General features: G+C 42.0%; 1 protein-coding gene across 1 annotated transcript; it reads left to right on the top strand.

Moving 5' to 3' along the window:
* The first annotated feature begins 616 nt into the window (after positions 1-616).
* Positions 617-10,656, top strand: LOC119385125 (junction-mediating and -regulatory protein-like). Its single transcript, XM_037652656.2, has 8 exons — positions 617-786; positions 3,794-3,953; positions 4,872-5,032; positions 6,956-7,042; positions 7,437-7,532; positions 8,062-8,367; positions 9,935-10,115; positions 10,207-10,656. The coding sequence occupies exons 1-8, from the start codon at positions 628-630 to the stop codon at positions 10,326-10,328; spliced, it is 1,272 nt and encodes a 423-aa protein (XP_037508584.1). The 5' UTR covers positions 617-627; the 3' UTR covers positions 10,329-10,656.
* Positions 10,657-13,359: the final 2,703 nt, after the last annotated feature.

Below are 13,359 nucleotides of genomic sequence, written 5' to 3'. Positions count from 1 at the left end.
TATATCCATTACTACACCATCACTTTTGCTTGCCCTCTTGGCCAACATTGCCCTCTGACTGGAGGGGTCAAGGTATTAGTACTGGGTAAGCCAAGCAAGGTAAATTAAAGAAAAATATAGTGCTAACATTTATGTGGCTGACAGCTTCCAACACTGCTGAACTACAGTTTAGACGAGTTCCGAGTAGCAGCATTGCATTACACAATTTCGGCCTATTTGGCACTAAATAATCACTAAACCTTCTATGTGATATTCATTTATAAGCACTTTTTTTTTCTTGAGACAGAAAATCTAAACGAATGTGCATGTTGTGAACATCAAGGAAAATGACAATTGTTTTGTTATATACATTAGGACATTATAGTGTGTACCAACATATTGAATTTTTGCAGCATGTATATTCACTTTTTATCCTTAATATGGGAGTGGCTAAGTGATGTTTAAACCTCACATTTTCGCATTGTTTTGCCACTCAATATGTACTGCTTTGGGACCTGCTGAAAATGAGGTGTGTCAGAACTGGGGAGTTGCAGAATTACTTTAAGTTGTTGTAGCTACAGAGTTCAGGTTGTCTGAGGTCTGTCTGAAATGCCGTTATGGAAATCCTGTGCAGGTCAGAGAAACAGGATGCTTGAAGACCAGACAAAGTTTGGTCGGTCGACGTTTGAGCTGTACGGTATGCAACGCCTTCAGAAGCTGGAAGTGTTCGTCTGTCAGGAGCGGCTCAAGCTACTGGGTGCCATCAAAATCACCCGAGAGCTGCAGCACGGCAAGATCACCAAAATGGTGAGCTCCAAAGGAAAAAGAACGTTTCGTACACAGATGTTGAAGAGTTCCATGTGGGCCTAAGTTCCACGTGGAAGTACTTTTCAAGCCGTCGCAGTATCCATGATGATGTCGAACAGTGCTTTCAAAACATTTGAAACCTGTCGGGTATATTGAGAGTCCTGGCTAACATGGATGAAAAGGAAGGGGGGAAAATGAAGAAAGAAAGGCAACAAAAAGGCACAGTTTTCTGGGCCAATGAAACCAACTGCACTACTAGCAACCTCCTGGAAAATCTGCCAGCATTATATTTTTTTGTAATATTCGAAGTTTTAGTGATGAACTAACCAGCTTTTTCACTGCTAACTTTTAAGGCCACAACAATTACAATGTTTGTAGAACACATTTGGAAACATCCCTGTCGACCATTTCTGATGTGCTACATCTTGTGTGACCCTTTTTTTCTCATTTAATATAATGTTGCTTTAGCGTGCAAGGGGCAGGACATGGCAATTTCTAAAACATTTTGTTGGCTTTCTTTTAAGCATGTGAAAGAGAGTTGTGCATGTGGTAATATGTCGCATACTATTGAGTCATTTTTCAGATATCCTTTATAAACCTTCTACGGTCAAACCTAAATTTAAGGGGAGATGCTACTCGAAAAAGATTTTTTTTTATTTCTTGACTTAGAACTTTGAAATTTTAGGTAATAGTAGAGTTTGTGATGCTGATTTCAAAACTGTAATTAGTTTTCTGATAACTGTAATAGTTCCAGAGTTATTACAACTTTGACAACAAAATATTGGGTTTTTTGTGCACACTTTTAAGCTTATTAAAAATTTTCACACAGAATCCTAAGATGACCTCATTTGCTGCACATGAGCGTACAGTACTGAAAAGTACCTCAAATGTCTTCTTAACTTGCTATCTTTTTAAAAAAAATCTAGGGTCCCAAATGTATATTTTACATCTCCCCTATCGCATATCAAGTTATGAAACCAAAAATATGTAATGTGTAGTGCAACTTCATATAGATTATCTGTATTTTAGAGTGGCTGAAGAATCTCTGTGCCAATTTCCGTTACAATAGAACTATTTTAAGTGCATGAAAGTTTGTGCACAACATGTCAGAATTGCCTCAGAATGGAAATTGAGAAAAACCATTTGAAAGTTATAAACCTGTGTATTTTTCAATATACAGTGCGATTAGCATGAAACTTTGTGAGAGCATTGAACAATCCACACTCTAAACAGCGAGTGCACTTAAAAACGTCTGGCTCCATATGTTAATCCTTCCCAGCACTTAAGTTAGCCATAAAGGTGCACTCTCTTCACCATGTGGCAATGATGAGCCCATGCCTCAGCTGTTTTGCATGCAGACAGACACTATATTGGTTCACTTCTGGTCATGTAAGTGGCCCAGGGTGACAAGTTCTTCAGGTGGCAGTATATCAAGATAGTGAAGGATGTGCTCAAAGTTTAAATATCCCTTATTGAACAATGAGGTAGCCATTGTTGCAGCGTCCACAGCTGTACAGGATCGGAGCTTTGTCTTTGGACACAGAAGCCAGACCTCGCTGTTGAGCAAGTCCACAACACCTTGCATCGTTCCTTGTTGACAGTGAACCAAAAGCTTTTCATCTGTGAGGTGCTTATGTAATGGATGTACAGGCAATGCCCGTTCGTTAGTCAGGTTTAGAGTGCAATCTGGTACGAACTCCCAAAGAGCTCTGGCTTGCCTGTGCTTACGCCAGGAAGTCGCTCCTTCTGAACAGAATTGGTGACTTCCTGTCATGTGCTAGAATTAAGGTAGGATGCTCGCCTGGCAAAATACATTTCCTGGCATTTCATGTGGGTGGTTATTGCAATTTCGTAGCAATATGCAGCTCTGTGTTTGCATCATTTTTCAACTTATCTCCATGTGGATGTGGTAATGGCAGTTTATGGAGTGCCTGTGCCTGGTGCTTCGCCACATGGTTCATGCTTTGCTCTTACCACATCAACTTGCCATACAATGTGGCCTCAGCCCCTGTTGTGGCTGAGGCCAGAGTGACATTGCCTGATTAAAATAGATTTTTCACCAATTTCTAATCTGAATTCGGCCTTGATACTCGGAGAAATAAAAGTTTAATGACCAAACATAATTTTACAAGTGAAATGTCAAAAGTGACAATTTTCAGAAAAAAGGCCATTTTTCGAGTAGCATCTCCCCTTAATGAAGTCATACTTGCTGCAGGAACCATTGTTGTATTATGATCTTTGTGAAGTCGAGGTTTCTGTGTTTCAATAGTGAAAATAATCCTACAAGTTTTCAGAATAGTTCTGAACCTCATTAGCAAGCGTACCGAAGTGCAGGAACCAAGGAAATAGAGTGGAACAGCCAGACTGCTCACCACGAGGGCAGAGACGAAACTGAAAACACGGAAAAAGTATTCTGGCTCTCCCTTATGGCCATGCAACAGTGCATAGTGGTGATACCCTGGAGCATTTTGAAATGATTCCAAGGAACATGGCAGTAGAATGGACCACTTGTCTGGCTTTCCCTGATACGTGTACGTGCATTTGTATGCCAAACCTGCTACTGAGTTAAGAGTGGTGCTGGTTCGTTGAAATGTGGTATCTGCTGCTGCGTGTGGCACTGATTGTCCTCATCAATTTGTGGGCAGTGCATCACTTATGATGCTAAGATTGGGAAATGAAAATAGTTTGTTGCATTGCCGGTTTCGTTAAGTCTAGCTTAATTATACGTGGGCTCGTCTGTAGACGTTGATATTGTAGCCATAAAGTTAATGATTTAAAAACTGTAATCAACACTTGTTTAAGAAGTTGCTAACAATAATTAATTTTCGTAGAAGGCCATGTTTTGTATTTAAACTTGCTCCACATTACCTGGGATGCTGAATAGCAAATACAGGTAGCTTGAGATAGCAAATTTGTGGCATGTGAGTAGTGTACAGTAGAAGAGACGTGCAGCTCTTGTTTTTTCGGTGGAATGTGCAGTGTAACTTGTCCCATCTTTCTGCTGCAGCTGGAACAGCAAGCATTGCGTGGTCAGTGCACGCTGGACGAGATGGAAGAAGAAGTGTATCGCTCCCAGCTGGGCATATTTGATGTAAGCTTGGAGATGCTCAAGGAGGAGGAGGACATACTACGAAGACAGAAGGACATCCTTGACCGTGCTTGGCAAGGTAGATAGCCACATATCGAATCCTCGCTAGTACTAATGCATTTCATTAACGTTGATAAGATGCTGCAAGGAAGTACGGCATGTTTCTTTATAGTACACTGAACTTTTCTTTCTGAAGAAAGAGAAAAAAAGTCGTCCCTCTCACGTGGTCCGTTTTAAGTTGCAGCCTGGAAGAAGACAAGTCCGCTTGTCGAAACGTCAGCTCCAGCACACAAACCCTGTTTACGAACTTTTCATTGCAAGCTTCCATCTTTCCCTGACTCCTGCCTTTTTTTGTGATCCCTTTTAGTTGTTTGAGTGCCCCGGCTTTTACTGCCTTTGTGGGATGTTATCTCTGTGCATGTAATGTGGAGGTAGTGGGTTTGGTCTCCAACGGCAGGTTGTTTTTTCGTCCACTTAAAATTTTTTTCTCTTGATTACTGCATTTGAATTAAAAACCTCGAATGCTGCCCCCTATGCTTTCCTGGCTTTGTTGCCTGTTGGCTTTGTATGGTTTTGTTTAGCCAAAGATTAATTTCCGTTCTTTGGTTTATAGCTGGCATTGTGGCATTCACTATGTATCCCACGATCAGAGGACGACTGCAACAACATTCTAGACTGTATTTTTTTAAAGCATGGTTTTAGGTTGCATATAAATGCAGTGGCCTTTCTGCAATATTTTGCGCTTGAGATATGAGTAGATGCTGAACTTCAGAGAGCACAAATTCGGTACGGAACATAGAAGAACACACACAGACTCACACATGGATGCATCATGAAAGGTATAAGAAATGGACACAAAAAAATTTTACCTAAGCTAAGGGATGAGTCCAGAACATACAGTGCAGACCTAGTTGTGCAAGTTTTATTGTATCTGTTTGACTGGGCTATCTCATTTTCAATTTTTGACAGTACTTTTGCTTTGGGCTTTGCTGTGCAGAGGAGCTGGATGAGGGCATCTTTTATGATGCGGTGGAGGAACGAGATCAGCTTGAGGACGAACTTGAGATGGAAAGCAGCGGCCCCATGTCGAGGCGAGACCGACTCAAGCTTCGACTTAACAGGCTCTACAGGAAGCGAGCCATCCTCAGAAACAAGCGGGTGGGTGGGCATGCATTTGCCTCTTGGGTATCTGCCTGCAAGCTGCCGTTTGTAGTGGTGGAAAAGTACACTATTCTAGGTATGTCGATAACCCAGTTGTGCACAGTAATTGCTGTAATGAAACTGTGGAGAAACTGCCAAGGCATGGGTAGGAAGTGTGAAGATGAGAGATTGAATTGATTTGAAGCTTCATTTATGCATTATAATTGTTTACAATAAAATATTGATGTACTGTGTGGTCTGTGTGGAAAAGTGCAGTGTGCAATTGTTCTTAGTCCCCTTTTGTGTGCTCAGCTGCTAGAAGGGTATTTTTTTCCCCCGCCTTTTGTATTTTAAGCACTTTTAAGTAACAGTGGGCAGACAGCTTCTTTAGGAGTGGTGCTCCTTAGGAGAAAATTTCTGAAAACCTGGCCATCGGCCTTTGAGAGGTTCTAGAAAGGGCGGAGTTGACAAAGGAGATTTGTGTGCAGTGTGCCACAGATGTGCCTTTAACGAGTGTAGTTTATTGAGAAAGAACAGTGTGCTTGGTGAGACTTCTGTGAAGGATGGTTGGAGTGAGGGTGTATTCTCTGGATGAATTGCAGGCTTCCGAGGTGCACTTATAAGTTCCTGTTACAGCTGCTAAAATGCTGCTGTGTATGTGACCCCTTTTCCTTAGCCTCTTAAAACCCCTGGGCAGCCCCAGTAATGTGCACCGGCATGTAATAGACAACAGAAAAACCTCATTTGCCAGGGTCTTTGGCATCGTCCACACTCTTCAAATCTCCAAGGCTACACTGCACATGTCGGCTCTGGTCTGGGCAAGTTGGTGCAACATATCCAAAGTTAGACAGCACAGAGGACAAGAACGCAAGAAACATCAACACGCAGGATCAGTGCTGAAATTCTTTTTGCATGTCTCTAAGAAGGCTGTACAGCACCAAACAAGGCCTGCACTTCTAACGGGATGAGTCTTTTGAGGCGGAATGTGATTGTGTGGGAGTGGCATATCAGGATGGCAATGAGGTTGACACAGGTTAAAGCACAGTCTTCATCTGCGTTCATGGACGGAAAAGAGCCCATCAAACTAGAAATTTGGTTTAGCATTTCTTTGGTCCGGACAAGTTGGTGTGACATATCCAAAGTTAGACAGCACGAAGGACGAAAACACAAGAAACATGAACACACAGGACCAGCACTGGTCCTACGTGTTCATGTTTCTTGCGTCCTCGTCCTTTGTGTTATTTAACTTTGCAGATGCGCATGACTCCTTTCATTGTCTGATGCGTGACTGCTGTTGTCTGAGGCTGTGTCATGTGTAACCTCTTTTATCTGTTGTGTATCACCTCATGTGACTGGTTTAGCAGGTCAGGAAAAAGTAAGACAGGAGCAGATGAAGGAGGAAGGAGCATGAATTTTAAGAAAAGTTGGGCTAGCCAAAATCCAGGATCTTGGAAGGTCACATACTTGCAACTACTGCTTTATAGTGTCGCCTATGTTACAGCAGGACAAAAAGGCAGGAAACCAAAATAAGCTTGGATTGGGTTTTTTTATTCATACCAACATTAACTTAGTAGAATAGGCCAGTCACCTATCGGTCATCTATAGTTTGGAAGTGTGGGGGCGCAGCTACCAAAAGTTACAGCTTGTTAGAGATTTGATTTATAACTTAATTTTTGTAGAGCTACAAAAGGGTGGGAATATTTTGCAGACCTTAAATTCAGCTCGTCCCTCTTCTTTCTTGAGTTCTAGACATATCTTTGCGTGGTTTGGAACGATTTCGGGAAAACTTTTATCTTTCGTAAAAGAAGCCTCTTGTTAATAATGAATACATATAATATAGCTTCTTTTTTTATATGGTAAAGAATACCAGGTGGTTCTAGTGAACGACATTGCTTCTAATTTTTCACTCTTTCTACCTGTTGTATTTTTCTTTAATAACAGAAAGCCTGCGTTGCTGAACACCAAAAGAAGGCGAAGAGAAAGGAAGAAAAGAAGAATCGCATTAAGCAGCATCACGCTGTCCATATAGTAAGTTTGAATTATGTTTAATTTGTAGAAATATGAGATGCTTTAAGAGAGCAGAGCATTGAGTAGTATACCTGCTGCATCTTTTACGCTCGCTCCACTTATGCATTATTCGACGTACTTTAACTAATGTGTTAATTCAAAGGACGCGATTTTGTTTTAGTGACGGTTAACTGTGCATCTGTTATTGCAGCTTGGTGTAATTTATTTTCCGTCTTCAGCTATCCATTTTCTTGTGACAGGATACATTTCTTTGTCATGCAGTTATAGCATAATTGTTTGTGTGTGAGTGTATCTTTTCAGTTTAACTGTATTGTCTTCATAATTTACCTTAACCGCATGTAAGTGTTCTTCTGTTGCTCCTTGCCAATGTCTGACTCAACTGGGTATTTTGCAGAGACGAGAAGAGATACGCAAGGAGTTGGAGATGAACCATGAACGCATTGATAGTGAGCGCAGGAAGACGCTGGAAAGGCTCAGAGAATACAAAAAGGTATGTCTGCTGGTGCGAAAGCTGAAAAAATGCAGGTGTAAATGTGGAGAGCTGCAAATTCAACTGTAGAATAATATTTCTTCGTTTTTATTTATGTATTTAGTTGGAGAAAATTGGAGAACATTGAAGCTTTGCATTGAAGAGTGGAGCACGATAGCATTTTCTGCGACACTGGCTGTTCAATGCAGTATCACGGGCGGGAGGTGCCATCTCGCGCTAACGCTCGTGACCACAATTCCAGTGCTGCACCATAGATGCAACCTAATGCGACCATAGAGGCAACCATAGATGCAACCTAGTGCAACCTAGCGATCCCCAGCTGCTGTTCTGTACTTGCTGCATTTAATCGTGTAGCAGCATAGTGCTCTCATAAGCTCGTGTTTTTATAGAAGCTGTTACAGTATCTAGTACATAAATTGCAAAAGCAGGTGCGACGGTACGGTAGTGAGATTAGTTTCCGTTATCGTTTCAGCAACTGTTTTTATGCCGTTAACTGCACAAAACTTCGTATGTGCTCCAACCGATGCAGAAATACCAGAATGGCAAAAGAGGCGGCGATGGCACTATGCTGGAGCCCAACGAGGAAGGGGTGTCGAGGTCGCCATCTCCGAGGAGCCCGAGACCCAGTTCGAGGCTCCAGAATGGCACTGCGGCAGACAAAAGGAAAGCATTCAGAATATCCTCGGAGAACACCAAGGAGAAGAAGGACGAGCTCTCTTTGCCTGTCGCGCCTCCACCACCCCCGCCACCACCTGCGGTGCAGCTCCCACCACCCCCGCCACCTCCGCCTCCTCCCCCACCGCCTCCACCACCTCCACTGATGCCAGCATTAACGGTGAGTCGGTCTTTCAGTGTATTCGATAGACAGTTAGGTCAGGGAAATCATAGGGGCCATTAATTGTTGTCTTTAACTGTAGTGTGGTAGTGACGACATAAATTGAAATGAATTAAAGTGGACGAAAAATCACCCTTTCCGTCAGTGGGATTCGAACCCACAATCTTCGAATGACGAGCCCAATGCACTACCAACCAAGCTAAGACGGAAGTCTTCCTTGTCCACTTCGTTGGGTATTTCTGTGTGTGTAATTCCTGGGAGTGTTGTCCAGCGCCGCTCGTGGCCAAGGCTGCGAGTAACACCCTTCTTGCCAGAGGGCGTCACGTGGCACGTGACCTTTGCATAAGGTGGCAGCTGGCCAGTAAACCCTCTTATGCTAACCTAAGGCATTAAGTCTTAGAATGGTCGAAGGAAGGGAAACTTTTCGAAGGGCTCGTTTCTTTGTTAGATACAACAAAGGAATGAGCCCCTCGAAAAAAAATTCCCCTTCTTTATTTCAATCTTTTAGTGTTTGTGTTTGTGGCAGATGGGACTGCGGTGTTCAACCTTGTAATTTGCATACTATTAAATTCACTTCCTTGCACCTACATGAACTATAGGCCTTTCATATGTTCGGTCTTGTGACCTTTGTCGTGCAGTGAATTACCTAGAAATTTACTGCAGTAGCTACCATTAGCCTATAGTAACCTGTTGAAGCAGATGGGGATGGTGATTCCTTTCGTGGCCACAACTGTGATTGTAGCCCAGCATCTGTGAAGGAATGCTATGGAATGGGAAGTTCAGGTTCAGATCGATTTAAGTGTAAGAAAATGTTATTGAAGTGGCAAAGTTAAGCAAAGTTTTTTTTTTTCAGCAGGCAGTGGTGTCATGGTCTTTGGCTGTGTCATTGTCAAGCAGTTGTCATCACCATTCTCATTATGCCATTGTCTTATCATAGTCATGACACACACCCGCAGTACATATGCAATTGCTTTCCCTACAGGGACCTGTCATGCCATCTAGTAGCACAGTTTTCTGGGCTTGGTCTATTGCATCTGAAATGCTCAATCACTTTCACCGCAGTACATTGGTGTCACGGGAGAAGCTTACTAAGACTGGGAGAGCGGTCACAGGACACAGGACATTTTGTCCTTAATTGCACGCACTTGTGCACACCATACAACTACGACTATTAGCATGATCACCGACGTCTAAGAACTTTACTGGCTATCATTCAGAATTGTGTATGATGTTGCTGCGGCCTTGAGAAACAGTAAATAAAGACATAAGCCAGTTTTGTTTTGTTGCGTAACCCCCCCCCCCCTCACTTCACGAATCTCCCGACTTTCGAGGTCCCCAGCTTGGCAGGCATGCATTTTGTTACACTTTGTAGAACCTCTAACGAGGCTAGATGGCCCACTAACTGCAAAGGCTTCACATAACATTAATTTCTGCAGTTCATGAGATCCTTGCAAATTTTATGAGTTTAATATTATGCTGTCCTCCAACGGACGGGGTTAGCAAGTGGAATACAGCTTGCAGACAGTTCTATATTAAGAGGTTGACATGATCTGATTGTTGATTGCAGCCGGCTGCCCTAAATCAGATTCCACTGACAGCACTCAAGAAGCCTGGACCAAAGCAAGATCTGCCAAAGCCTAACCAAGCAGAATCTAGCAAGACTATCAACCTAGCAGAAATCCTTGCTGCTCGGGGCAAACTCAAGAAAGCGGCTACTTCCTCTGACGACGACAAAAATAGAAATTCAGGTAACCATCATTGTTCTCATTTCACCCGATGCAACCAATGATGAACAGTTTTTCCATCATCATTCATTCATGTTTTCCTACTTTTTTTCAGCCACTGGAGGTCAATCCAAGGACTTCGGTGCAGTTCTTAAAGCAGCCCTAACGAAAATTAACATGGCTGCGCACGGACCTGACAACTCTGACCATGAGAGCGAAAACAGTGATTTTGAATAGTGACACCCTGTAAAAACCTAAAATGCTGACGTTCGTGCTCCCAATTTCCGTCCCTGACCAGCGTTGAATGCGTTGCAATGCAAATAATGTGCTGCTTTCGTATTTGTGAAAGCTTTCGTGGTGCAGTGTACATAAGAAGTCTGGAGTAGTTAAAACACTGCTGTCCTCATTTTGAATGCTCAGTGCATTATATCGTCTGCAGCATTTTGCTTCATTAGATGGAGTTACGCGCTGCATGAGTGTACTTGTGATATGTGCTTCACAAAGGTTCCCCACTCTTAAATTTCTGCATGAAATGTGCGAAGCTGTCTGTGAAGATCTTTTTTTTTGGGGGGGAGGGGGCAATGTCATGTGTTAATTTTATGCTTTCTTTACTGTGATCGGCTCTTTAAAAAATAGAAAGGCGGACCTAGAACTTTTTTAGCTTATGGTTATTGCAAGAATTCGTGTTTTCAATTGCAAGGAAATTTAGATGAGGGCCTGCCGTAAAATACTTCTTAAGGGGGTGAGAAATGTTTGCTTCTTCCCTTTGTCATGTGGCATTTCAATGCACCATGCTGGTGATGAGTACACACTAGTTTTCTGATTCAGCTGCTTTGCTACGTGAGAAAGTGGATATCAGCTGGCCTCTTCTCTCACTTAAGTTCTGCGATTCATGAATTCCTCTCATCAATGTTTGAAAATTTCCTGGTGTTGCAAATCATTTGTGCATGTGAGAATTGCTGGTCCTGTCTCTTTTGTGTTTCTGCACTTCAAGGTGCAACTAGCATTACCCCTGGCCTATAAAGCTTCACAGGAAAGCTAATCTCCTCTACCACTTGTCTTTAAAAATGCTTGTTGTGAGTTGGGCGGTGTTGGGTGGGGTTGTGGGGCGGGGGATAGGGAATCACCGTGTGATGAACACTTATTTCGTTCACCCTTTCAGAGCTTGTGCAGAGCTCCTGGAGATGAACAGAGTGGGATAATGGGAGTTTTTTCGCTGTGCTAGCCTTACCACGAAATCGTGGCCTCAATGACTTCAGTACATGCTGCCTATACAGACCTGCTAGAGCATAGTGGGGTGCAGATCTGTGAAGATGTGAGTGCAACGAATGGAAAAACGGGTGGTGGCCCGTTATGCATTCGCAGCATGTCTCCGTGCTACTAAATTCACATGCAGCTGCATGGTCTGGACCCTTGGGCCAGTGCATTGTGTTCCTGTTAAAACATGTTAACATGATGTGATGCACTATATATTAACCAGAGCCTACAGATGTGTGTAGCACCCTTCATATGTGCAGCTGTGTGGTGTATGTACAGGTACGCATCTGTCTAGCATATTGTGTACATGACACATGAAAATACTTTGGCATTGTGCCATTGCATGTTTGTAATTGTTTTAGGCACAAAGTGTTTGCATAAAAAGCACAAGTTCATGGTATAGATTGAATTTTACAGTGTCAGCAGTACTCACTGAACAATGCCGACTGCATTGTGTGACAAGTGTTCCTCCTCTGCTCAAAGAGAAAAGCTAGTTATAGATGATTTGTAACGGTAAGAGGCTATTATGTGTAGTGAGATAATTTATCTGTTTCATGTTAGCTTGATCAAGTAATTTAGAATCAAAGTGTTTATGTGAAAGTGTAATTAGTTGTGCTTAAGTTTTTGTGTGGTTGTTTTTCGGACATTAATTTTATGAGAATGAGTTGTTATATGTAAATACCCTTGTGTTTTGCATCATACTCAACGAATGTCAGAATAGTTGTACATTTTTCCATGATGTAATTTTGGGTGCTTTGAGTCTCGATGCGTCTCTGCTTTTGTTTGGCTGCAGTTTTGGAGGCATTTCCAGCAGAATAATTGACTACCACCAAAAGCAAAGGGGGCTACTTTCGTGATACTTTTTTGTCATGCATAAACTTGATGTCCTTTGTGCTGCCTCTACTTGCAGTTGTTTCAATCTGAAATGGTCTCATCAATTTTTATTTCACAAGTGCTCCGACATGTGTTGTGCTCTGACTGATGTGTCTGAAAATATCTGAAGAGTGAGCAGGCTGGATGTTCGAGTGATTCCCCCTCTTGCGAGATAATTTCAGACTTCAAATTTGCAATTTAATGCCGAATAACAAAATTATCCTAAGTACTTGTTTTCTAATTTTGCAAGATGGGATCTGCATCATAATGTGAAACTGTTTCTACTTCCTGAGTGCACGCTGCTTAAATTTTTTTTTGTTTTACAGGATAATAATGTGACTTGCTGCTTTGCGCGTAAGGTCTAGAGTATTTTATGTGCACACAGGATTGCAGCTGTTATGCCCCCTGCCCTTTATAAAAAAAAAGGAAAAAAAAAGGAAAAAAATGGCATTGTGCCAAACTGGCCAGTAGCATAACTGTTTTGTAAATCTACAGATAATCATAGAGTAGACCTGAGTTACCAATATCTTAGAGTTATGTAGCACATATCTTGCCCTGTCATGCTAATTAGCATGTTTCTGTCTGGTATCGTAAAACACAGGTTAAGTACAATTAAGACAGATGTTCAGAGGAGTATAGACATTTAAAAGTAATCGTCTTTATTTGAACAATGTATGTCCCAAGCTGGAGCAAACATGTCTGCAAGGTCAGTTCTTTTGGTTTATTGGTTACTACAGGATTTGTTCAACATTCTGGCGTATAAGATTTGCTTTGTAACCTGCATTTGTGTACCAAAGCTTGCAAGGTATGAGTGCTTTAATAGTTTAAGCATTTAATAAAACAGTATGCATGTTTTTTTACTGAAATGCACACCTTTTTTTCTGTAATTTGGACTCAACGTTTTGCTACATTCCTCTCCATCGCATTATATTGGGGTTCATATTATATGCATGGTTTTGACGGTACTTATTTTAACTGAGTGTTGCTAGTTTTTCAATATCTGGAAGCATGCCTAGAGCTCTCTTGAAGGTATCACTAAGATATCTTACCTGCTCTTTCTTCAAGCATTTCAGACACCTCAGCTGACAGTTAAATTGCTCTGTGAAGCACCCTTTTCAATGAATGTAATCGGTAGCTT

Source organism: Rhipicephalus sanguineus, chromosome 3, assembly GCF_013339695.2.
Source record: "Rhipicephalus sanguineus isolate Rsan-2018 chromosome 3, BIME_Rsan_1.4, whole genome shotgun sequence".
Classification (NCBI taxonomy): domain Eukaryota; kingdom Metazoa; phylum Arthropoda; class Arachnida; order Ixodida; family Ixodidae; genus Rhipicephalus; species Rhipicephalus sanguineus.
This window is presented reverse-complemented; position numbering and strand designations above follow the sequence as displayed.